General features: G+C 45.5%; 1 protein-coding gene and 1 long non-coding RNA gene across 2 annotated transcripts; both read right to left on the bottom strand.

Moving 5' to 3' along the window:
• Nucleotides 1–494: 494 nt before the first annotated feature.
• LOC144160512 (uncharacterized) lies at nt 495–4,424 on the bottom strand. Its single transcript, XR_013320378.1, has 3 exons — nt 4,304–4,424; nt 1,455–1,610; nt 495–673 (listed from the first exon to the last, which is right to left on the bottom strand). It is a non-coding gene; the product is annotated as an uncharacterized LOC144160512 (long non-coding RNA).
• Nucleotides 4,425–9,453: 5,029 nt separating this feature from the next.
• On the bottom strand, nt 9,454–19,727 carry LOC144160511 (uncharacterized). Its single transcript, XM_077691782.1, has 5 exons — nt 19,667–19,727; nt 18,016–18,129; nt 15,536–15,604; nt 12,195–12,347; nt 9,454–9,571 (listed from the first exon to the last, which is right to left on the bottom strand). The coding sequence occupies exons 2-5, from the start codon at nt 18,055–18,057 to the stop codon at nt 9,455–9,457; spliced, it is 381 nt and encodes a 126-aa protein (XP_077547908.1). The 5' UTR covers nt 18,058–18,129; nt 19,667–19,727; the 3' UTR covers nt 9,454.
• Between the last annotated feature and the right edge of the window lie 6,274 nt (nt 19,728–26,001).

Genomic DNA, 26,001 nt, shown 5'->3' with positions numbered 1-26,001 from the left:
TCCATCAGAAAAGCGGCCACCTCAGCCGGGAATCGAACCCGCTACTTCGTGCTCAGCAGCACAATGCCTTAGCCTCTGAGCTACCACGACCAGTGATGGAAGAGTTCCTTAGTCGCCGGAAAAGACGAGTAATGACCACGATCTTCTGACTTGGAAGTGTTAGCGAAATGCAGAACTTCCGATTGCGAAAGGCAATTGCGGGAAACCGACAAGGACAGGCTCTCGTAGTTGTTCCGTGGCCCTTCTCCCTTGGCTTCCAGCTAGCGCCCCATGTGGGTGTTAAAAGTCTGTACATGCGCTCTCTGTAAACGCGTTTTATCACTGCGCGTGTGCTAAAATTAGGGTTCGTAGTTTCAAGAAATTGTCTCGACGGTTCAAGCTTTTTTTGTTCATGTATGTAAATTCTGTAGGCCCCAAAGTAAATATTGAATTATGACGGCAAATGTTTATTCAAGGGTAGTAACAACGTCTCGACGAATGAGAACTTCTCAGGATCAACAAAACTCACTTTTATTGGAACAAAGCACGTCATTCACAAAAGGGGGCCATAACACTTAGTTGCAGCCAACACCGAAGCATGGGCGTCGTTGGTACGCGCAAGTCTTGCAACCCCGTCGGTAGCCGCGGTAGAAGCGGCCGCTCCTATAATGGCTGCGGTAGCCAATTCCGTCACCTGCAATAAAAATTTGTTGGCTACAGTTCTGGTTATTCCAAAAACTGCGGCCTGTAGAATGGGCGAACACACGTATACCGGCACCACAGTCTCAGTGCAGTAACTCTTTAAAAATATGACGCAAGTGTCAAAAAGCAACGATTCGGAATTAGCAACAACCCAAGCCACAATGGATTTCCTTTAATTATTTGATGCTGAAAATCACCTTCCGGGGAGATCTTGCCGAGCTGGTGCAATGTGTTTCACCTTTCTTACGCCCAGGACAACCGTAATGAGGTTTTGGAGCGCTTTTACCAGTGCTTAAGTGGCGTTCTAACTTTGGAGAAGGCGTGTTTTTCCGGCGGCGCACTCCGTCTATGACAAATTAAGTATAATATAGATATTTTCAACGCAGGAGGCCCAACAGCTGTTCTTGTAGTTATTGCTGTATATTTACGAGCAAAAAGGAACAAGGAATAGTAATGCATTTAAAGTACTTTTAACACGGCGATCTCTACAAAAAATGTCATAGGGCAGGAGTACGTGTCCCAGGTATTCTCTAACGGGAAGAATATTCTCACTAGAACTTTTCCGTTCAATACTTCACAACCGACAACTAAATTGGACTTAACCTCGGGATCAGCGCTAACCAGCCTTAGTGCGTCCCTGCCAAAGGTGCGACACATACTAAACGCCTAGCTTAAGAAACCGCATTTATTTTGCTTGATTGAGCACCGCACACTTTCGCAAGACGTAAATAGGTTCTTTGAATCTGGTTTATCTATTTTTCGTAACAACTTACCATATTGTTCATAAGCGGTGGAGCCAAAACCACTGATTTGGCCGCTGTGACTTAATCGACCAGTACGCCGCAAGTGGCTCAGCCCGCCAATCAGGCCACCCAGTAACAAGCCACCGACAGTAGTTCCCACCACGGCGCCGACAATCCGTGCACGTCCTGCGCAAATGTGTCGTAAAGAAACCACAATATTTTCACTACATCACAAGGCGATTGCGCCTCTATTAGAAGATTGCGGTTCCCATATGGGGCGAGTAATAGGAGATTGGTGGAAACGTTCGTTTCTTATATCAGACAGGTGGCTAACTCCTATTCACAAGATAGAACTTTCGCCAAACCTCTTCAGCTTTGTATAAAAGTTGTATCTCTCTACACCATGACAGTGCGCACAATGATTCCAGGTGAATAAGTAGGCAAACATTTCGGCCGTTAAGTACGAACATGTGTGGTGTATGAAAGGTTTTATCCCAGTTCGAAAAACGCTGCGCGTGTACTGTAAGACGAGACATAACACAAGCCTTTTTGAATTATTTCAAATTGTACAAATCTACATTAGGTAATTTTGCTTGCCATTGGTAATGATTTGTGGTCAAGGCATATCGCCTCTGGCACGGTTAGCAGAGGCGCATTAGAGAATGAATTTTTTAACTGCACATAAAGTATGGAGAGGTACTGTTATGAGCAATATGAAACGAAACACAGGAACGCGTGGCAAACAGCCTCGAAAGAGACTCTGCGATACGCGGGTGGCGCTGTGAAAAACAAGGGGGAAAGGAGGGTGCTCTTTCAGTAACTGTTGGCACACCCACCATGCTGGCATTTCTACAAAGCAGCAGCTCACGCCATGTCGCCGATAATATGGTATCGTCCGAGAGCCGATAAGACGCCCGGCGGGAATGAGGACAAAGGACAGTTGTTAGAACAGCGTCCCCCTTTCCGATTTGTTTCCGATGGTGGCCGCTGTGTATCACTCATAGCTGGGTCTGAGGGTATTTTCTACGCGTTCGTGCGTTCCCTTTCATATTGCTCATAATAGTACGTTCTGAGGTTTCGCTGGCTTGACAGATTCCCGGGGCACAGTTATAAAAATTGCGTGGGGAGACCTTTTATCGCCCCGTTAGGGAAAGCAGTTCGACTTTGCCTACCTTAGCGCCCCTAGAGATGTTTCACGTGTGCGGCACCGTAAACAATTCCCTTTCAGCGCCTATTTTATTTCTCTGTCGATGCAATCCTACTAACACGCACTTCTGACTGTCCCCCTTCTCTCAGACAACGCTCATAGCACCGAACAATTCCGAGCTTCACTTGTGGCCCGTCGTGCGCAGTATTTTACGGATTCATCTCTATATATCACTTTGACACCACGTGATGATGGGATCAACTGTTGTAGAGCACTTAGTGTTTGTTCTTGTGCCGCACGCTAATCAGTGTAAAGCTAATCACTTTACTGGGGGTTGTCGTTCAGGTTTTAGTTTCTTCCATGCGAGTAAATCAGTGCGGCTGCTTTCGTGCACATAACAACTCATTCTTGAATGTGAAAGGCCTGACTGGGTAGAGTAAATTCTGGCGCGTACTCTGTTCTTAAACTGGCCAAAATTTAGAAGACAATTTATCGGCCGCCGCGTTAGTGTGTATCGATGAAACGTCTATTGGGAATTAGCCATGGAATCTTCAGCGTACACCATACCCCTCGGTTAGTGCATGACGCAGTAAGTGTAGGGAGAGGGAAAAACCAAATGGAATGAACCTTTTCCACGACCTTTCTCTGCGCATGCGCTTGCTGGCGGCGTCATTACTTTTGCGGGCTCGCTCTTATCGGAGTCGGTGGTTCTGACGATTGTTTGGGCATGCCGAGAAATGCTCCGAAAAGATTGTCATTGCCATCCGGTGGCCGCTCCCAAGCCGCAAAACTATGAGATGGCCAATCACCGGCATTTGGAAATTTGGCCAACCGCGCACCTAAACAGAAACCTTTCGCATGACGTTAAAAAAGAGCCGCTCTTTGTGCAAGGCTTCTAGGTATAACCATGGGCACGCCCCCACGATAAGCAATACTGAAAAAATTGCGTCGCCGCCAAACATGGACGGAAGAGCCACCAATTGTGTTTTTCGTATTCGCCACTACTGGCGCTTTTCTTGACGTGGAAGAGGTCCTTTGCTTCGGCTCTGGCTCAGGCGCCATTGTTGTAACGAACAAAAGCTTCACTTTCTGGGCCAGTTTTCACGCCCAATCAGGCATCCCCCACGTACGCGTACAAGGACGCGTGCGCGTGTGCGTGTACTTTTTCCCGGTTTTATTGCGCAGACCTTTGGCGCCCGGTGTCTGATTTCGTTGGCATCGGCGTCAGTAACCGCGTAACAGTTAAAGCGAACGAGGCACCGAAGGCAGAAAGAAAACGGCAACGAGGGTGTGGTGAAAGTGCGAGGGGGAGGGCGGCATGCGCTGCTAAAGCGTCATCCTTCCAACCACCCTCCCCTCACACTTTCTCCAGCGCTCCGCGACGTTCGCCGCTGATCTTAGCCACGTGATATTTGCGCGGGAGGTCCAAACACGATTCGCAACAACATACGAAGCTGCGGCGGGCACGCGTTGCGAGATAACAGCCGAGTAGCGCCCGCCGTCGCGCGTTCGCTCGTAAAGAGATCACGTCCTGACGCGAAGTAGATATGCGCCGTGACCGAGAACACAGCAGCTCGCGCTGCCCACAAATTGCGCAATAAGGAGTATAATACGTCACTGCTTTCTTGTTCCCATTTTTTACCTTTTCAACGCGGTTTATGCATTTTAATTTTTAATGTTTGCCGCGCTGTGAAAATATTTCTACAAAAATAATGTCAGTGCAACTACTCACGTCTTCTTGCAGCCAGGAGATCGGCATTTCTTGCTGCTATTGCACCACCGGCAGTTCCTCCAAGAGATCCCAACGCGGAGCCACCAGCTCCACTTGCAATTCCTGAACAGTAGTGGAGAACAGAAAGGTGAAATTCTGAAATGGTTGCCGTACTTCATAATTCTGCTTTTACGCTTAGCCACTTGCCTCAATAATTGTCATGTATTACCCAAGTTCTACCGCAAGTTTCTAATAAATTTTATAAACACATAGGTTATTTCACTCCGCTGTTGGACAGGCGGTTTAGAAGGCTGCATCCTGTCACTTCATCAAGGTATCCTCCACTATCCATCCTAACGCTCGCACTACTGACACTCGGTCGTGCCGCGCTTAAGGGTAAGATAAGGAATAATTGCACCGCGGACTACTGAATGCGCCCTGATATATGGCAATTGCAAGGAGCAACACTTATGTTTTTTGCTATGAAAAGGCTATCTGTTTTATTACGGAAGCACTTAAGAGTTTCTCGTATCGTGCAATGTATATATTGGCACAAGAAAAGTGCACACGCGTGAAGTTTCTAAAGAACTTGACCCAAGTGGTGCGACTGTGTTTGGAATTGGTTCAAGAGGCTACTCCTGCGACATAACTAGCCTTCATGTTCCGCTCTTTAATCTAACCAGACAAAACTTTCAAGTGCTCTATAGAGAAAGACTGTGTTGGCTACGCCAAAGGGGTGATTGTGGGTGAAGAAAAAACATGATCTTGTCCTGTGGTCAGCGGCACAGATTGAGTAAATGCAGAAAGGAGATCAGAAACGAGGGATGAGGCTCAAAAGTGAAACAATTGCGGATTCGATACGGGCTCCATATTATTACAACTGCAAAACATTGAAACACGCACCTTGAAACCGAACAGGATACGACATACCAAATATTTTTATCTGTTGTTAGGAGCTCCAGGCATGTTTAATGTTTCGAAAGCTACCATGCTATACGTCATGCAGACATAAAATCCTGACTAGAATCTTTGCCTTCACGTATACCCCACAGCAAAGCCATTGGCTGGTCACTGCACCAAAGTTTTCTCAAAAAGGGTCATGCCAGTATTTTGGCCGACGAAAGAGTGGAGCGAGCCATCGCTGGCGTTACTCCCGAAGACAAAAAAGCGCTGTACCAGCCTTTAAAGATAGTTGGCATCATATCGTTATTTTGTGAGGTAAGCCACAGAAACCTCAGGCGACAATTACCCGTGTTCAAAATTTTTTAAACGTACGTAATGGCATAATGATTTCAAACGGCTGTGGCCACTACCTTTCTTTAATTGATCTCTATTGAATGCTTTTTTAGTATTCCCCTTGTTCGAATTTTACGGCATATTAGCGCCAAAATTCAAGGAGAGGACTAGTCGAAGGGGAGCTCTATTTTTTAGCGGTCTCAGACTGAGCTACTGTTCCACAAAGCGTATTCGTCGGTCATTGCGGGTGCTTACTGAATTGTCTTTTTCCCTGAATTAGCATTTATTTGAACTTTAGAAAACTGGGGAACTTCGGCACGCAGTAGTAATTCATTCTTCTAGGAACTTCGCTTTATGTTATAAAAGAACTCTCATCCGCAATTCCAGCGCGAACTAGTCACGTATTTATAAGAACGTTTCGACCGAACTCCGTACTAGAAAACTGCCATTGTGTGAAGAATTCTAATAGATATATCTTGTACATCAAGATTTACATTCCCTATTTTTTATATTTTCTTTGATTAGTGTTACGGAACATGATTAGGGAGGTCTTCCTCATGTGCCTGTTTCCTTTTTAACTCATCTTCTTGTTAATTTTTTTCTTATACTTCCTAGACGTTTTTATTCAAATTTCCTGTCTTTTCCTGCCCTGGTGAATGGGACATCGCGACTTGGTCTGAAATCTTGTTGGTGACGTTGCGTATACGTAAGACTCATGGGGTTCCTATAGCAAGAGGCCACATTTTGTAGTCGCGGTTAATTGAGGTTGTTCAGCGCCCTGGCGTATGGGTGACGTTCGCTTTGTTAAGGCTGTTTGTTATCGAGGAGCACGTGGCCGGTAAGACATAGCCCTACAATTTAACCTCTGACACAATGGCTGGCACGAGATTGCGTTTTGCAAATAGTTTGCAACCCATGCAGTTCCTACATACGTCAGCCGGACTTAAGCGACTCATTTCGTAAGTGGTCTTGAGGGCTCGCTCCATAGCCGAGGTGCAAATATTAAATGCATACTGCCGCGCTCATGAGGACGTGCTGTTCTTGCTGCTTGCGACGTATCGAAAGAGCCCTGTTGGAAGCCAAACCAACCAGAAACAAAATCTGTGTGTACAGTTCAGAAAAAAAAACCAACACGCTCCAACCACCAACACCAACCAACAGAGGACGAACATGCATAGAAACGCGAATTTTTTTTCCATATTTTTGTGAGTCACACGCAAGTGAGAGAATAGCTTAAAGGTGCAATCCGTTTTCTTAAGCGTGGGTAGTTCGCGATAAAAAATTTGCAAAGGTGGAGCGGGTGACTCGTGATTTCCGCCGACTGCAGTTTCTTTTTGCAACGTTGGGGCTTTGGGAATGAGAACGTTGGATCATTCGGATTCGAAGTTGTTTGAAAATAAAAACTACGCCAATGTGACAAGCTTGTCAAAACAAATTTTCTGTTCTAAAGAGAACAAAAATAGAAAAAAATGTGAAAAAGTGTCCTATGCCATATTGTCGCTAACTTTGACGTCCCCTTTCTCCATTTATGTAATTGTGACCAACTTGTAAGGAATAAGCAATGTCAACCAGGTATTTGTAAACAGGTCTGTAAAATGTCTTGTCCAGAAAAAATATAAATGCGTGGAGCAAACACTGAATACTGTTTTTTCTCGTCATGCGTAAGTTTCAAAAATCAAAATAAAAACCACTCTCGATTTTTTTAGAAGTTGGGAAAAAGGGACTATTCAAGAGGGCCAACAACACCTCTGAGAACATGTTGCAATATTTTGTTCATAATAAAGTTATAAGCGGCTGAAATCATGCGTTCGATTTGCGTCTCCGTACCTTGTGCTCCGCTACTGCCGCTGCTTTTCTGGCTTAGCGCTTCGATCAGAAAGTGTCTGTTCGCATTTCTGCAGCCCGGTAGTTTTTAATATTTGACATCCTTGTAAAAGAAAATACACGCTTTTAATCTTTTTATTTGCGATGTTTTACTGAAAAAAAGGTAGCACAGCTACGCCTGTGGCGAAGACACGCCAAAAGCGCGCCTTTGCGGCCGTAATATTTTTTTTAGCCAAAGTCGAAGTGCAGGGCAACAAAACAAAGTGTTTTCTTGGTAAGAAGACTGCCGTAACTGACCCAGTGGCGGGCGCGTCACCCAGTAAACTACCAGGCGTTAGCTTTATCTCACATTATTCGGACCAAAACGCGCATGCCTGCGACTTGTTCTGTCAGTTCACTCGTGCTGTGATTGGATTTCTGTTATAACTAAGTTTCTCAGCGGGCTTTTACGCGCTATAAGCTGATCCTGGTAAATGTGGGTGTTTTTCCGACATTTAAATCGATTGCAGTAGTTTTAATCTTTAATTTTTTAAGCAAGTGTTCCACCTATAAACAAGTGCCCCCTTTTCAACAATTGGCCAGCACGGGGCCAGTTACGGCAGTCAGAACACCACAAAAACCCTTTTTTGTTACCCTTTTTGGCCCGTCTTCGCCACAGACGTCGCTGTGCTGGGTTTCATTCAGCGAAACATCCGAAATTAAAAAAAAATAGAAACGCAGATTTTCCTTTTAGAAGGACGTCACACCTTGAAAAGTCCCTTTTGTGGCCGCAGAATGCGAACAGACGCTTTTTTGTATCGAAGTGCCAAGCCAGGAAATCAGCGGTAGTGTCGGAGCACAACGTACGAAGCCGCTTCTGGAACGCGTGATTTCGGCCTTCTATAACTTCAATACAAACAAAATAATGCTACAGGTTTTTCAGCAGCGTTGTTGACCTCTTGGGAAGTCTCCTTTCTCAAATTTTGAAGAAAATCGAGAACGGGTTTTTTTTATTTTGATTATTAAGTAATGCATTTTTCGAAAAGCACAGTAGTCAATCTTTTGTTCGTATATTTATATTTTTCTCAAAAAAGACACTTTACAAATATGCTTACAAATATCTGGTCGACATTACCTACCCCTTAGGAGTTGGTCACAATTACAGATACGGAGATAGATAGGGGGCGTCAAAGTTCGCGACAATGTAGCGTCTGACGCGATTTCCCATATTCTTTCTATTTTTATTGTTCACGGCAGAAGACTAAATTTGGCTTGACCTGTTTGTCATGTTGTTTTAGTCAGTGTTTTGAACCAAATGTTTAGTCAGAAAACAACCAAACGTTACCGTGCACGAAGCCCCAAAGTTGTAAAAAAACTGCAGTCGCCAAAAATCGCGCGTCATCCCTGCCAACTTTGCAAATTTTTTTCTTGCGATGTACGCACGCTAAAGGAAAACTGATTGCAGTTTTCAGCTATTCTCTGGCTTTCGCATACATCATAAATATGGGAAAAAACAAAAATGCGCGTGTCCACATCTGTTCGTTCTCTCGTGGAATCACCCCCCGTGCATGTATGCGCGCGTGTGTGCGTGCGTGTATGTTTGCGTATATATGTGTGCCAGCAATACTGATAGAAATTTCTTTTTTGGAACATGTGCTATTATAAATAGAATACAAGGCAACTGTATTTGCGGCCGGAAGCAGCAAGGGTTCCCATTACCGCTGAACGACACGAGCACTAACGGACCACAAAATTCCTCAACGTAGATTGCTGTGTAGGTAGAAATTGGCTTCCTTCGCTTTTTCTCGTGGGCATACAAATATTTCAGTCACCAAAGCCACCGCTGGCATTTTAGACGCGTTCGTGTAAAGCTGGGACAAGTTGATTCCGATGATTGTCCTCTAACCGTGGCTCTAATATCATAGAGGAAGGAACTTTTTCTGAAAGTATGTGGAGGAGGGTCACCACAATGAAATATCTTTTGCGTGCAGGTATCCTATTCTTATTGGGCAGCAAGAAACAGACAGTAACTTTCTTGAATACTTTGTTTATAGAACCCCGCACCGCTTCTTATGTTACTCTAATTTTTATAGTGAGCACGTTATCTATTGGTGAGGAAATACGTACCGCCGCTTAGTCCACTTCCGGCTCCAATAGCGCCTTCCAAACTGCCTCCCCGTGAGCCCACCCCTGTGCTGTCTCCGGACGCACCAGCGTAACTGCCAGACCCGACTGCAGCTCCGAGGCCGCCTGGGTAAGAAAAGTATCGTGGTTACAGTTCCATCGAAAATCATGTACAAAGTCTACCCACTTAGTGACAACTCAGCACTTATGCTTGCTTACATAATATCTATCGATTATGTTTACCAGCTCCTCTAAATGGTGTTAAACAGTGTGATTGCCTTTTTTCCCTTTAGAAAAGGGAGCAGCCATTAATAATTTTTTAAAGTAAGCATGGAATACAACTCTGGCCGCCAAAACATCACAAATTTTATTTGGGACAGAAACTGACTGCATCAATTATTATTATTCAATTTATTTACACTGCAACATACAATTTAAATAAAATGAAGAAATTCTGTTATTTTTAAGCCCAAGGCCTGCTCCACCGTCAAGGAGAACGTTGAATAAGTGATCTTTCAAATCGCCCTTATTTACAAAGGAATTCGTACAACTGAAGTAAAAAAAAGTACAAAATTTAGGCACTTAAGTGGGTATTTGGGCTTGTTGGTTGAACATGATTATGCTACTACAGCACAACTTGCACAGGGACACAAGGGAAGACCACTAGACACACACAAGCGCTTGGAACTAGGCGAAATACGCGACTTGCAGAATATCGCTAGAATAGGTGGGTTCTTAATCCAGGCCGTTAGCATCAATGCCTTTAACACCACCGCCAAGCCACGAGGCAGACCAGCGGGCTTCCTTCTGCAGTTTTTCGAACAAACTGAGGCGTTTTTTTTCGAAATGAGCTAAATCCAGAAACCGAAAATAAGTCGGCTAAAGCTGCACTCACAATAAAAACTCGGCAACTCTCCCCTAAAAAAAGAGGTGTCAAGGAAATAGTTGAGGTTATGCCATGAAAACGGGTTCGCAGATCGTAGTTCGTGTCGAAAATGATCTATCCTGATGTTTCATGGATCAAAATGAGGTAAATTCATTTTCACAATGTCGTTTGTGTTTTGCTTGACTGTATAGACTGTTTCGTTGGTGTTTTCGGGAGTTTTTAGTTTTTTTTAGCTTTTCTAGCTAGCCTAATATGAATTCAGATGGCAGTAAGGAGATCGACGAGTGATCTGTACCCAGATGTCAACGACGAAGTGAACGGAAGAAGAAGAAGAAGAATAGAAGAAGAAGAATAAGAAGAAGAAGAAGAAGAAGAAGAAGAAAAACAACAACAACAACAAGAAGTGAACGCAATGAAACTGGGAGATGTCATACAATGATTTCATTTCGTGTCACCCATCCCTAAGAAATTATTATGGTTTTAATTATTTTTTGCTCCCATAATTACCGATTTAGTACTTAACTAAATAGTCGCCGCTTACAAGCCATGACAAATCTTTCCCTCCTATTCCTCTGAGTACAAAAAACGTCATTTGGGTGAAGAAAAAGTATGAGCCGCCTTCATGTGAAGCGTTTTGGAAATTCAATGGAAAGCAATGAAGAGCCTGGTTACTTCGTGAATGCCTCCAGGCGTGCCCAACAAAATTATTCTGGGGAAGAATTCGGGCAAGCTGCGAATGGTGCCCAGAGGACTCACCTCTCCATGTATACTTGTACTGTTGTTGAAGCCCTGTTGCATATTTTAATGCCATTTCCTCCAAAACTCAATTGCACCATTCTTGAAAGTAAATTTATCTAAAATTTTCCTAAGAATGACTTCTCCACTTCAGTGTTTAAGTTCAATGTGAACCAATTTCAAACTTATCACCCCAATATTGCTGAAATTCCAAGCATAATTTTTGATTACTTGTGACCATAAACTTACCCTAGCTGACGCGTAAAATATATCATGCAATAGTTTTGCCTGCATTTCATTTAGTTCCGATACCAAACTTCCGCTTGTTGCTCAAATTCGCGTTAGGTGGGCCTGGCTGTTTTCCAAAAATAACGCCTCAGCTGGAGACTGCAAAGCCAGCAAATAGATACCACTGAATGTACGCATGAATTTCAGGAATGGAGATAATGAGGGGTACAAAATGTCGCTACAGCTTGAGTGTGTACGAGAAAAACGAAAAACGTTGAATGTAAAAATACTCTTTGATCAAGTTGAAGAAGTAGACATCCGTATTTGGTACATATCACAGTAATAAATGGTTTGCCTAACATCCCGACTTATCGTAAAGCCAAAAAAAGGGTAAAGACTATTATCTCAAAGAAATCAGCACTACTATAAAAAATATTCTATTGGCAACGATTAAATGTGTACAGGTAAAGAACTCCAGCATTCTACTGTACAATTAAAAGGGTAAGTCTTGAAGATACCGGCGTAGCCACAAATGGTTGGAAATATGGTGAATTGGCCGGAAAACTGTTGCATACACTACGAGGTTAGAACTACAGGATAAATGTTCTACAAAATGGAAATGGTTAACATCTCTGTGCCACAGCGGATAAAAATCAAAGTCATTCTCAAGGGTGGATAGGCATTTCATTGTGTAAAAGCAATGTAATAAATTCAGTTTGAACTGAGTCGCCTTTCCTTCGGCAGATATGTGTTCACGTTTTGTTTTTTTTCAAAAATGTTTGTGTGTGTTCCTATGCTTTAACGCATATTCTTTCATTACATTATCGCTGCTCAGATTCGGTATCAATTACCTTTTTAAGTAGAGCTACCTATCCTGCAACAGCGGAAGGCAATACGTACCAGCCCCAACGCCTTCTCCGAAGCCAAGTGCTCCTCCGATATCGGCCCCAGGCAAGCCCACAGCCGCGCTGCCTCCACCACTACCAGCGTAGCCGATAGACCCTGAAGCTGCACTGCCGCCACTGCTAACACCACCGGCAATTGGTAGTCCCCCTGGGAGTATGAAAAAAGCGTACTGCCCACTAAACTCTTTTAAGGTTTTAAGGTAGCTTACCAGCGAAGCTTTTTAGCACATGACCTACACGTTACCAAGTATTCAGGGAAAAGGTGTGAGCAATTTTATTGCTCGCGAGCATGAACGGCGGCTGTTTTTAAAAGAGAGGTGCGCGTCTCAGACGAGACACAAACATGAAACGGTAACCAGAGATTTTGCTGTAGTTGTTCGCAGTCAGCCAACCAGGTGGAGCGAATGCCCGGCTTTGAGGGTGCAGCGTGCAGTGAGCGCACCCACAACTGCACTGCAGGGCAAAACACAGACGTCGATCGTCGTGGCGCCTAAGTAGGAATTAGGATGGTCCCATGCTAACACCGGCGTACAGGGTAGAGACATCCTTTGTACGGTCCTGTGCCCGCCAATATTGTGTCACAGTGCCCAAGGCGTAGTTGCCTTCGTTTACTCCAAACCCAGAAACGCGAAATAGATAAGGGGATTCAAAATTTACGAGTAAACCGCGCTGCGGTTAAAATTATAGCGCGGTCTTGCTACTATGATTAGCAACGGCCCCGAGCGAATGACCCAAAATGGCTACGCCAACGTTACACGCGTATTCGCACTGTAACGTGGGAGTGGCGGATGGAGTGACTCTAGTAGGTGTGAAGCGCACTGAAATTTGATGCATCCAGCTGCGTGAATCTGCACTTCATTTTGTGGCTGCATGCTCCCTTTCTTTCCGCTTAACCCCCGTTTCGCAACCCGTCTCGTGTAACAAACGAGCTATTAGACGGTTTAAGTCAGGAAGGCTTCGCCGCCGCGAGTTGAGTCGGTCCGAGGCCGAGTGAGCACGGTGGCGCTTCCTTCGGTGCGAAATAACAAACGCGTGCTGGCTTGCCGTTGACCGCGAAACGATATTCGTAGAAGGTGAGAGGCACGCTAGCAGGTGTTTACTGGGCTTGTACCTGGAATATTAACCTTCTCTCATAATTGGCTGAACGCGTCATTTCTTAAGTGTTTCGCTCGTTTGCAGCCATCAGCAGTGACCAAATACGCTGCTGTTGGGTCCGGGGAACTACATGCTTGAAAACGTTCGTGTTTGTAAAGGGGGGCGTATTCAAAAGAAATACGAACAACGGAGAACACAGCCTCCGATGCATGCCGCACCGTCTGACTGCACTGTCAGGAAACTGCGCACATGCGTAGTTCTTTCAGAGCGTTTGAGAGTGTGACCTACTGTTAGAGGAAATTCCTGATAAGGAAGCAACGCCGGCCCTTTATTTTGAGGCGTGTTCTTATCTTCTGTTGCCACTGAGCATCCTGTTATTTACTACATTGGGGAACCAAGCCCGCACCAGGCTGCTTGCAGCTAGCGTGATGCTTTTCAACGATGATCCTGCTCAGTGGCGACGCAGCGTTAAGAGGTCACTAAAAATAAACGACCGGCGTCGCTTCTTGTCAAGCATTCCCCGTAAATGTAGGCCACACTCAAACGTTCTCGATGAAGTGCGCATGCGCGCAGTTTACTGGCTTTCCTGTCAGAAGGGGCAGAATGCGTCGCAGCCTATGCGCTCTGTTGTTCGCGTTTCTTTTATTCCCCCCAGTACGATTTAAAGAGCATCCATCATGGAGGGAAATAAAGCTTTAGAAAGACACCGCCGGAAGCTTGCGCGTTGGAATAGTGTGGAGGAAGTCGCGTGGGTTTTTCACCATCTCCTAAAGGCCACTAAACTGCGTCGTAGCAACGGCGGCGGAGGCCAGCCCACCGGGGACCTATGTCACGGCACGCGCCGCCCATCCGATATCCAACGGTCGACAGGCGCCGTCTTGTTCCTGCAGTGCTTATCTAGCTGCCTGCTGGGATGCACAGCATATATTGAAAGCTACGCGCTTTGCCGATGGCATTGCACTATGTGTTGACAGTGCACCAACATTGTTGTACCGCATCAGGGAAGCAAAGACGGATAATTTTTGCAAAATTAATCGATACTGAAACATGGCTTCTATAAAAAGAACCGTTTAATAGTAGGGCAAAATTCGTCATTCATGTTGTTCGCGGGAGATGTAGCTTCTTTTGTTTTTTGCGCTGCCGGTAAGTTGCCTTTTTAACTGCTACTACTCGGTTGAAAATGTCCATTAAATCCTCGCGCGGTGCGTAAAACTCAACTTTATATGAAGTGGTCCCGTAGACAAAATACACCTTTGTTCAATTTGAAAGAACTGCCTCTGTGGGCTCAATCAGCTCTATATGAGCCACAAGATGGTTTTATAATAGAAAGAATGGCAGAGATACTTCAAAATTTCAAATCTTTTGCTGCATTGGGCCACCTCGATTATCAGACCCGGATCGTGCGCGGACTGCGCGAGACACGATCCGGCGCTCGCTTTTTCTATGTAATTCTATGGGACTGCCAGTCTGAACGCAGTCCCAGGACTGCTCGCATACCGTCCAGGACTGGGAAATGGAGGAGGACCATTGACGTGTCATGGGCAGCATGGCCAGCCCTAAAGCATAGTTATCAGCGTGTTTACCGCACGATAACATTTTAATAGTACGATCAAACGGAACTAGTTGGCAAACTACAATCGCCAAGTCATGGTTTTGGGCGGTTGCCTTGGTAGTCGGCAACCAATCGCACCAACAAGATTGCGGGACGTCATAGAGAACTCGCCGGAAAATGGTTTTGAAATCACTAGGACTGCATGTTTCCGTATTATCGCCATTGTTTCGTTGGAGTTCGCAACAAAGATATTATCTGTGCTATCAGGGCAACACGGTCATTTTAATCAACCAATCTTGTTTTTTGTCTTTATTGTCCCTTGAAGAGAGACGCCAGAGCAAAGTGAAAAGAGGCGATCGCAACATCACGTAATAATTATTGTGATTTTTAAAGGATTGATGTGGTTTTTCTATTGAAATGTATTGCCATGTTTTAAACGAGCGAAGCAAACTTGATTGTTGGAACATTAACTCTTAGCTTTAATTGTATATTTTCGCTAACGCTTTTTTATTTAAATGGAGTTGCTGGAGCCTGGACTCTTATATTCAATTTTATTTTTCTGTGAATGTTTGTTACGGAGCTTTTTAGCAGTTCAACAGAAAATACGTGCTGCGCCAAGAACAACATTTGGGTGCCCATGCCTGTTAAACCCCATTTTGGTGCGTTGGCTATCTCGGAGTCTTTCTTACCTGAAGAGCCGCCAGATCCCGAAACGAAGCTGCCGTCACTGTTGAAATAAGGACCGTTTTCAAATCCTCCTGTAAAGTAGATATATTTGCGCAACCGATAAATTTCGCGTTAGCGTTCCCGTTATCGCAAAAATAAACATATTTGACAGGTGCTTAGGAATGCGTTAGAACTGAATTTCTGACCCTATGCGAGATCATCTAGCGGGGTACACATTTTGCATTGGCTTAATGAGTGCGACACTCTGCGCTACTCGCTCGCGTTTTACGAGCAACATCACCACACCCTGACAACTAAACCATGTTGTTCGGGAAGTTTGGGCGTTCTTGCCCGAAAAATATGAGCACAATTAACAAAATGACAGAGAAGATTGAGGACGTGACAAGTGCTAACTAATTTAAGTTGTTCTTGTCTCAGTGGTCACTTCTGGCCGCATAGAATCGGAATTTAGTGCATCTCGTTCGATTCGGGGTTCAGCAGTACCGCCGTTCCCTCGCCGTCCCTCATATTCCATATTTAAGCATGCACTTGCTTTAAACTCTTTTCTGCTCTGCCCCTCAACGCAGGGCTTCGCGTTCACGTAAATGGAGACACTACGTTCAGAGGATGGGGCTAGCTTTGCGCTTCCGGCTAAAACTACAGCACGAAATATGGTTTGTTTTTAGACGTGTTATTTTTGGGCGACAGTCGAAATGATGCCAGTGTTGGGCCTCGGTGGCCAAGTGATATAATTGCGGGGTTTTAATGCTAACTGTCTTGGTTTGAGCACCAGCAGTTGTAACAAGTTTTTACGCTAAGTAATTTTGTTTTGTTGCGATATGCTCTTTCAATCTGTCGCGTAAATTGTATTCATCACTAAGCATTGGTTCTTTTTTCTAGTGGGGATGTACGTATGACCCGAAGTCCATGCCCACGTTTAATTATCTTTCGCGCGGTTTTCGCCGTCCTTACATCTACCTCAGAACAAGTCACAGATCACCTCCTTCATGTGAGCCTGATTGGCAGGCACAATACTAAGTTACTCGCCGATCCAGCAGTCGCGCTTGGCATATATCTCTTCTTTGGTACTTGCACCCTCTCCGTCTTGAGTCACTGAACGATGTAGGTCACATCTGACAACATGTTGGTAGTATTACTAACACAATATCATTCGCGCAACTTCTTTGTGGACAACGAAAGGAGCGAATAATGAAGAGGGAGAGCGGGAGGGATGCAGAGCGCGATTGATACACATACAATTGCCGTCGAACAGCCAGGTCTAACCAGCCGTGCGCGGCAAGAAGTGACGTTAATCAGAGGTGACAGAAGCACGGCCTCCTTCTCATTGTACGTCTATCTACTGGCTGTACGCGTTATTGCTCAGTGTTACATACAGTGAGAAACAAGTGGAGAGACGAGTTGTCGGCCACAGGTGAGAATGGGAACGACGACGACGAAAATCCGAGGCTCCAGATAAATGAAATTGCGAAAGCCGGCAATTTCGCCTCTAAGTGAATAGAGGGCACTAATAGTCCCAGAGAGAATGCAAAGCACGGGTGGCACAGTGCGAGAATGCTGCTGCTATGTAGAGTTCCGGAACCTTGATGCACCTGGCTTCTGAATAACAAGGAAAGGGTGCGTATCGCGCTGCAGTTTGATCTCGCAAGCGCTAACATGCTTGAATTGATCTACCAAAAAATTAATCTTGTTTTTCTGTAACATTTACATTTTATATAAGCTCTAAGCGTAATATTGAATACAAAATGAAAAAAATCAAAAACAGCTACTTGTTACTAGCAACGGCAGGTGCTAGATGGAGAATTTTTGTTTGGTTTGTCACGTCAAAACATCACACATTATGATTTAACCTTGTAATACAAGTCAAGAACACAAAAGTCATTCTTCCTTAAGCCTTGGTGGCATTTGTGAGCAGCTAAAGACACAATTTGCTTAATGCTGGATAACAGGGGTACTAAAATTAAGCCTCGAATTATTCCGAACACCTTGGTGGTTAGCGCATGTACCATGGGACGTTAGGTAACGAGGGCACCTAATTTTTTTACATTGTATTAAAAGTAAAGTTTCTAAAGCCCAGATTAATAACATTATCTCCCCAATACTAAGCTTCCAACAAAATTGAAATAAAATTGAATTTGAAATTGAAATAAAACAACTAAACATTCCAATATAACCATTAGGAACTACGCATTTTTATCTGATGTGCAAATCCTCATACACGTACTCCCAAAGCACAGAACCCCTACAAATTGCGCTAAAAGCAGGTGGTGATATTCCACTTTATTTGAAAATTTACTCACAACCGTGAAGATTTCGTAATACTCACAGATAAAATTGGCAACCCTAAGCACAGCAACATCTTTTTAACCTGTAAAGCGTTAACTGTGGGAGAAGTGGCTTGCGACCATGAAACGCCCTCAATCGAAGTAGTAGTTGCGGAAAGTTTAAGCTGTGGTCACTGGATATAGTTGTATTTTCCACCTACCATAGTTACCGAGTCCTGGCCAGCTTCCTGGAAGACCTTCATATCCGGCGCGGGAATACGAAACACCCGTGGATCCGGTCCCGCTGAGGCCTTCACTTCCTTCGAATGTGGTACCTGCACCAAAAGGCACTTTCCTATAAAGGTTACCTGCGGTTTCACCACCTAGTGATCCGTATACGTTAGACGCACAATTTAATGAGATACGTTAGTTTAACGTTTCAAGGGGCATACAAATTACGCCAAATGAAAACGATATAAGAGCCCAAAGTGCATTCTGTTTAATGTGGCTGTAAAATGCCGAGTAATTTCTGGATATAAAGTGTGTTACGGACCAATTCTCTGGAACATAAATGTCGATCAGCTACACATACACGAACACGCGCACACATGCATACACGCACGCATGCATGAACGCACACTGAGGTTTTTAAAGTGGGGTCCGAACGACAGCTAGGTATGCAGATATAGTTAAAAACATCTATACACCTATACTGAAATACCTGTAAGTTTGGCTGAGCAATTGCAAGGGTGATTCAATATCTTCCCCAAACATAATGGTGACTGGTAAGCATGGGTTCTTGACTGAAACGACGTCCGTGCCAGAGGAGAGCAGCTCTTTCGAATTTGAAATCGTTTACTAATTTAACATTAGGTACTCTAAGTCTACAGAAAGGAGATTCAGGTTCATTCAGATACGTATTTTCATATAAAACAAATAAAACAATAAAACAACACCTATGAGGTGCGGCTAGTGCCTTGGTAAACCTGGGAACGCCCCGGAGAAATCAACTCATATTTCAATTAAGTTTTACGTATTTCTTATTTCAATTAACGAGTCATAAAAAATCCAACAACTAAAACACTGTTCCCGAGTTTAACAAGGGATCAGCCGCAGCTTATAGGTGTTCTTTTACGGTTTTATTTGTTTTATTTGAAATTGGGGAAGCCTGCTCAACTCGAGGTTTCTTATTCGAAATATCTGCCAATTACCCGATGGAATGGGTTTCCCTTTCGAGTACCCAAGCGAGTTCTTTCATTGGATGGCACGTAAAATTTCGGCACCATTACACCACTTCTAATTAAATGGCTTTGAATTATGGAGATCCTACTGTAATTAACATAAATACATTGAAAACTAGAAAATTCTACATTCAGCTTCCTACAATATTTCCGAGAGGTTATTTCGTGTTTTTCCTCTAAAACAAGAATGTTTCCTGATGCGGTTCACATTACTTCAGTCGGTAAGTATTCATTGCGTTGTTTGCTACAATCATGCGCGGACGGACTACAAACACCTATGCAACCAACTGTCTCCTATCATCTAGCATTCCCTCCAAGCAATTGTCACAGTACTTGCTTTTAGGGCATTTCTTGCTGACACAATTCGGCTTTTCAGTTTCACAGGGACCACATCTAGACGTATTGTTTGACTACGGCAGTTTTTTGGTGTTCTCATTGTGAAAAATATTTTAGTCAACGAAAACTTCGAAAAGTCTATGAAAAACAATAAAACGGGTCACACTTTTTCGCCCAATATTGTATTTTAGGTGTACACTGTTTGGAAACAACTATTTTTTTAATAAGAACATCTCGCGTACTTTGCGAAATGTAATAGGGTAACCTAGTGGTTTTTTAATGCACATTACAGTACCGAAGGAGTTGCTTCCGCTTCCAAATTCTTCGTTTCCACTGGAGACCCCACGACTACTTCGGCGTCCTATACAAAACAAAGAAAAACATAGATTACAATATCTTTGTAAGAAATGTAAAAATTTTCAAGCTTTTTTTACACTTTAATTAGCTTGAAGCTAAGGATTCGAGATAACTAAAGTATGTTTTTGAAAACATTGCCCGTGGCACTGACAGAAACCTTGCTATTTTTCTTGAGTCTTTGTAAAACAGGTATAAATCATTTCTAAATTATTTTCGTAAATTACGTACAAAATTTTAGCCTACTCAAACACAAATTGAAAATGACGCCCGCCAAACGTTTTCACGAATATTATGTGTAACATGTCTCAATGTGCAACGCGTCGTCGCAACATTTCGGAAGTCCTCCTACAATATACCGACATCAAAAATTTCGCGTTATCCTTTTTTAAGACAAGCAAGCGATTGGTGCACGTGTCAGAGTTCAATACAAAACGGAATTCTATCCGATTTGCGGCGCATACGCGCACAGACATATTGTGTGCCTGGCTTGTTAGGGCCAGGAAAAGTAGAAAGCTGAACTTTCTCATCCCCTTCAATTTGCTTCTTCCACGAACTGCGCGAAGTGTGTTGCAAGAGTCGGTTTTTGTAGAAACAGACGCGTCAATCTTGTCATGTCTCGAAAGCAGGTGGCTGAATTATTCTCTTGAAGATGTGGGCCCGCAGATACGCAGTGTCGGTTTTGGACTACGTAATTCTATTGTACTACTTTCAGTAAAAAAGACAACGCCGAAGTAAGGAAACAATGTTGTCAAAAACGGCTTGTTTTACCCAGAAGCTCAATACTCCAAAGACGTGGCATTCATGCCCTACTAAGGAAAGAAGGTTGGAAAGAAGGATTATTTTTCCACAGAAACTCGCTCTTCGAAAGACGGGGTATCCATTGTACGTGATAGTTCACTGGTCCCTTGCTGGGGCTTACGTCGGTGATGGTTACTGAGCTCAGTACGGCCAAGGATCGCTCTTCAAAAAAGTAAAGACAGATGTCACGTTCAGACTACTGACGATACAGGAATATTGTAAAAGACAAAAATTAGAAACATCCCGAAAACGCGGAGGATAGACATTATCCACAAAAGCTTTACATCGATTTGAAATCATGTTTCAAATCAAGTTTAACTTACGGGAAACAGGCTTAAAAAACGAGATGAAGATGAGGTTTCAAGTTTAAATGTAAAAAAGATTTTGTGTCGTTTTTACTTAAAACAAGTTATCCGGCCAGATCTGTCTGCGTTAGTGCAAGAGTTACCGCAGTCAGAGGAGAGCACAATTTGTTGGGTGGTTTATTCTACTAAGAGTTCCGTTGTAATGCACAATAAATGTTTAAAACAGAATGTATGAAAAAATAAACATTCCAAAATTCTGTCACTACAGTCCTACACTACGCGTAGGATTTGCTGTCTATATTCTTTGAGAGTCTTATTTGATCTAGATTGAACTGTCGTAGCATCACATATCCATAATCACCAAAATGAACCCTTGTATTCCCCGCACACCATCCCGGCCTTAATTCAGCAAGCGGTGTTTCTAACCTGGCTAATACCAAGTGTGCAGGTTCAAAACGGTAAGTGGTCCCCCTAAAGACTGCATTTCTGCACGCCGTTATAATTTTCAGTTAGAGAAGCATCACGGTCACATCTTCAAATTCACTAATAAAATGCGTCTCTGCGATGCACCTTTTTCTCAGGCGCCCTTGACATGTTTAGACACAGTCATTATTCGTAAGCATACAGGCATCGGCTGTAACAAGCATCTTCTTTATGACACTTGATCGAGTACCTTCAGAGAGAACAATGCTTTTTGGAAACCCATGCCTGTAATGTGCGCCACGCCGTACCGCTAAATATAATGAAGCACAGATCCCTTCACCATCATACTCCCGCTCTTCTTGAGCGTAGAACTGTAATATACATGACCAGAATTTTCCCCATACCCTTGAGATATACCTTCACCGGCACCATGTGCTGCTTACGAGCGCAATTTTTGGTTTCAAGCAAAACAGACAAAAATGAACTACTTTTAAAAGGGAAGCGAGGAGAATCATGTTGACGGTTGGATATATAACAAGAGACCGTATACCCAAATCACGCATATATATATGGATTTCCTAAACTCTGTGATAACATTATCTTTAGGTGCGCCTCCGAATTATCCAGCACTTATATAGTTCATCAGATTATTACGTTGGCATCTGCATTATAATAAACTGAATAAACATCTTTGTAGCCCTGGTGGCCCCTTGGAAGAGCCTTCATTCCAGGACCTACTGAAAACGTGAAACTCTTGGGCTCTTGTACTCAGCCAAAGCTGGTAGTCACAGTCTGAGCTCAACAGTTCTGTCTGCAGCATCATATGGCATGGTGGAGGGTACCCAGATCCTCCTAGAAGCGGCATTGTGGGAAGTTTAGCGCAAGTGCTCTAGTGAAGCGAGGAAAGGCGTGTCTTTAGGTGCCTCGGAGGGGATGCTTTAGTACCTTGGTGGCGGTTTTATGTGTGGTAGGACGTATTGTTTTCTCTAGACCACCATGCAGTGTGATTTTTAATGACAAGAGGAGCAGACTTGCAACTGCTTGCCGAACGTGTTCAATCGCATAAACTCTCGGGTGTACTGCTGTACAGATTCGTTCCAGACACGGCTGAATGGGGGCCATGTAATACCCAAGGTATGTTGAGGATGTTGGGAAAGATATTCTCGGGCAGGTCGGGACACGGAACAGCCAGAGAAGGCTGTGCATGCTTGTTGACATCAGATGCAATGATTATTTGTGCAGAGGTTCACGCAATGATGAAAGAGATGAGCGGTATTCCGCCTATAAGGGTTGCGTTGTAGCAATTGGTACGCCTATGAGGAGGCCATGAGTAGTAGGCACCAAAGCAGCCATAGCTGGTCACCCAGGATAAGAAGCGGCGTCTAAAGAGACCATGGCATAGTTTTGACCATATTTTTCGAGAATCACCTTTGCATGGGCTTCTATGCGAGCGTTACAACCTGAAATGATCTAAATTATATTTTAGGGGATTTTATTATTTTGGTATTACAGCTAATGAGGTAGCCGATGATAACAAAGATACAGCTGCATTTTCCAAGTCCGACTGTTCGGACTGGTGTACCATAACAATACCTAAATTTTTTTGTCTAAAAAAACTCCACCGCTTAGGCCGCACAACTTAAGTGAAAAAGTGCTTAAACTCTGAAAAATAGAAAAAAGAGAACTTTTTTGCTTTTCAGAACCAACTAGCCACCACTAAAGCCTTGTAATTGACAGCATAACTGCGATGCCCAAATTGTGAATAAATGTCATGCTGTATATAAGTATCGCCCAATTGTGAATTTCGACTTCATTATCTTTCAATTAGTATTTTCATGAGTGTTGCTGCTTTGTATCTTAATATTCAATTGTTTTTTTTCACCCTCACCCCGATGCGACACCGGTGGAAGCCATTACGGTAAATGAAGAAAAAAATTACACCATCTCCCCCAAGGTAACCTCGTGGTGATGCAAAGGATGGGGGTTCCGCGTAGGTCCCACACCGGAGCAGAACCGGCGCAGGTGGTCTCTCGGAGCAGACTGAACGCCGCGCAGCGCCCGCAGGTGCGTTTATGCAGCTGGAAGAGAGAAGAATGGAGGAGTTATACGCATGCGCAGGGGGGGGTGTGGACGGCGCAACAACAAAGGAGGGACATAGCCACGACCATGAGATGGCTCCTGGAGCGACAGTGTCGCCGGTGTCTTCCTGGTCGGTATGATACGAGCACGCTTCCCCTTTAAGGGCTCCTGGAGCGACAGTGCTGCCGGTGTCTTCCTGAGCCGGCACGAGACAAGCCGAGCGGCGAGGAGGAGAGCTGCGTTATCACAGGTGGTTAGGGTCCTGGAGCGACAGTGTTGCCGGTGTCTTCCTGAGCCGGCACGAGACGAGCCGAGCGGCGAAGAGGAGAGCGGCGTTATCACAGGTGGTTAGGGCTCCGGGAGCAACAGTGTTGGCGGTGTCTTCCTGAGCCGGCACGAGACGAGCCGAGCGGCAAGGCGGAGAGCGGCGTTATCACAGGTGGTTAGGGCTCCGGAAGCAACAGTGTTGGCGGTGTCTTCCTGAGCCGGCACGAGACGAGCCGAGCGGCGAGGAGGAGAGCGGCGTTATCACAGGTGGTTAGGGCTCCGGGAGCAACAGTGTTGGCGGTGTATTCCTGAGCCGGCACGAGACGAGCCGAGCGGCGAAGAGGAGAGCGGCGTTATCACAGGTGGTTAGGGCTCCGGGAGCAACAGTGTTGGCGGTGTCTTCCTGAGCCGGCACGAGACGAGCCGAGCGGCGAGGAGGTGAGCGGCGTTATCACAGGTGGTTAGGGCTCCGGGAGCAACAGTGTTGGCGGTGTCTTCCTGAGCCGGCACGAGACGAGCCAAGCGGCGAGGAGGAGAGCTGCGTTATCACAGGTGGTTAGGGCTCCTGGAGCGACAGTGTTGCCGGTGTCTTCCTGATCCGGCACGAGACGAGCCGAGCGGCGAAGAGGAGAGCGGCGTTATCACAGGTGGTTAGGGCTCCAGGAGCAACAGTGTTGGCGGTGTCTTCCTGAGCCGGCACGAGACGAGCCGAGCGGCGAGGAGGAGAGTGGCGTTATCACAGGTGGTTAGGGCTCCGTAAGCAACAGTGTTGGCGGTGTCTTCCTGAGCCGGCACGAGACGAGCCGAGCGGCGAGGAGGAGAGCGGCGTTATCACAGGGGGGTAGGGCTCCTGGAGCAACAGTGTTGGCGGTGTCTTCCTGAGCCGGCACGAGACGAGCCGAGCGGCGAGGAGGAGAGTGGCGTTATCACAGGTGGTTAGGGCTCCGGGAGCAACAGTGTTGGCGGTGTCTTCCTGAGCCGGCACGAGACGAGCCGAGCGGCGAGGAGGAGAGCGGCGTTATCACAGGGGGTTAGGGCTCCGGGAGCAACAGTGTTGGCGGTGTCTTCCTGAGCCGGCACGAGACGAGCCGAGCGGCGAAGAGGAGAGCGGCGTTATCACAGGTGGTTAGGGCTCCGGGAGCAACAGTGTTGGCGGTGTCTTCCTGAGCCGGCACGAGACGAGCCGAGCGGCGAAGAGGAGAGCGGCGTTATCACAGGTGGTTAGGGCTCCGGGAGCAACAGTGTTGGCGGTGTCTTCCTGAGCCGGCACGAGACGAGCCGAGCGGCGAGGAGGAGAGCTGCGTTATCACAGGTGGTTAGGGCTCCTGGAGCGACAGTGTTGCCGGTGTCTTCCTCAGCCGGCACGAGACAAGCCGAGCGGCGAGGAGGAGAGCTGCGTTATCACAGGTGGTTAGGGCTCCGGAAGCAACAGTGTTGGCGGTGTCTTCCTGAGCCGGCACGAGACGAGCCGAGCGGCGAGGAGGAGAGCGGCGTTATCAGAGCTGGCGTGGAGAGGGGGACGAGGAAGAGAGGTGCGGACGCCGGACGCCGAGGGACGATGGAGGGTCGATTAAGAGATTCTTTGCATCTAAAAGTAAAGTAAGGCAGAAGAACAACTGGGAATCAGGACCGAATATTAGTAGTTACATTTCGGAATCTATTGCCGCGAACCATACATTGGGTTTGTTTATTTGTGTTTTGCTTTTACCGCCCGGCTGCGCCGGTCTGTGTTATCTCTGCGCCAAGGGAAGCGCGTGTTCCATTCTTTCTTTCTGTGCCGCATGTGTTATCTGTTGTGATAGAGAGAGCATTCCGATCTAACGTGAACAGCCCAGAATAATCTTCTTGGATCTACTATGTTCTCGATGCGAATCGACGTTTCGAGAACCACGCGCGCCAAAAGATAAAAAGCCTGCAGTGCGGACGCCGGGGCATTCGATTCGACGACACTCGCCTGTGCAAGTCACTTTGTTGACCGCTGCTTCGCCGCCTCTGTATTCTTTTGAGTTGTTAGGGGAGCACAAGTTCGCTCCAATAAACGTGTTTCTCATTCAACACCACTGCATCGTCCTTGTCTTCGTGACATCTGGTGGAGGTGCGGGGTACGCACCCTTCATGCCCACTACAACCTCGAAAAGCCGCCAAGCCAGTCCAACAAGAGCCAGCCCCCGCCTGCAAGATTTACCGCCCGAGTTCGGTCTTCTGCCAGAAGGGCCCAAGAGAAGGAACGCTGCAACCAACACCATGGTGCAAGAAACAACGTCGCCAATCATCCTGCAGCAGCCCCGAGAACCGCCATCGTTCCGGGGAGCCCCCGCTGAAGACCCCGAAGAATGGTTGGAGAAGTTGGAGCGCGTCCGCATCTTCAACAGGTGGGACGACGAAGAAACTTTCCGGCATG

The sequence above is a fragment of the Haemaphysalis longicornis genome, unplaced genomic scaffold (assembly GCF_048455015.1).
Source record: "Haemaphysalis longicornis isolate Haplotype H1 unplaced genomic scaffold, Haemaphysalis longicornis Haplotype H1 scaffold_101, whole genome shotgun sequence".
In the NCBI taxonomy this organism is placed as follows: domain Eukaryota; kingdom Metazoa; phylum Arthropoda; class Arachnida; order Ixodida; family Ixodidae; genus Haemaphysalis; species Haemaphysalis longicornis.
The sequence above is the reverse complement of the archived record's forward strand: the minus strand, read 5'-3'. Positions and strand labels throughout refer to the sequence as shown.

Excerpts from the sequence above, each read along its gene's own strand:
- LOC144160511 (XM_077691782.1), bottom strand. The coding sequence starts at position 18,057 with ATGAAGGTCTTCCAGGAAGCTGGCCAGGACTCGGTAACTATG. Across the intron at positions 15,605-18,015 it reads GCCAGGACTCGGTAACTATG|GAGGATTTGAAAACGGTCCT; the intron begins GTAGGTGGAAAA and ends TCTACTTTACAG. Across the intron at positions 9,572-12,194 it reads CGGAGAAGGCGTTGGGGCTG|GCGGCCTCGGAGCTGCAGTC; the intron begins GTACGTATTGCC and ends TTTCTTACCCAG.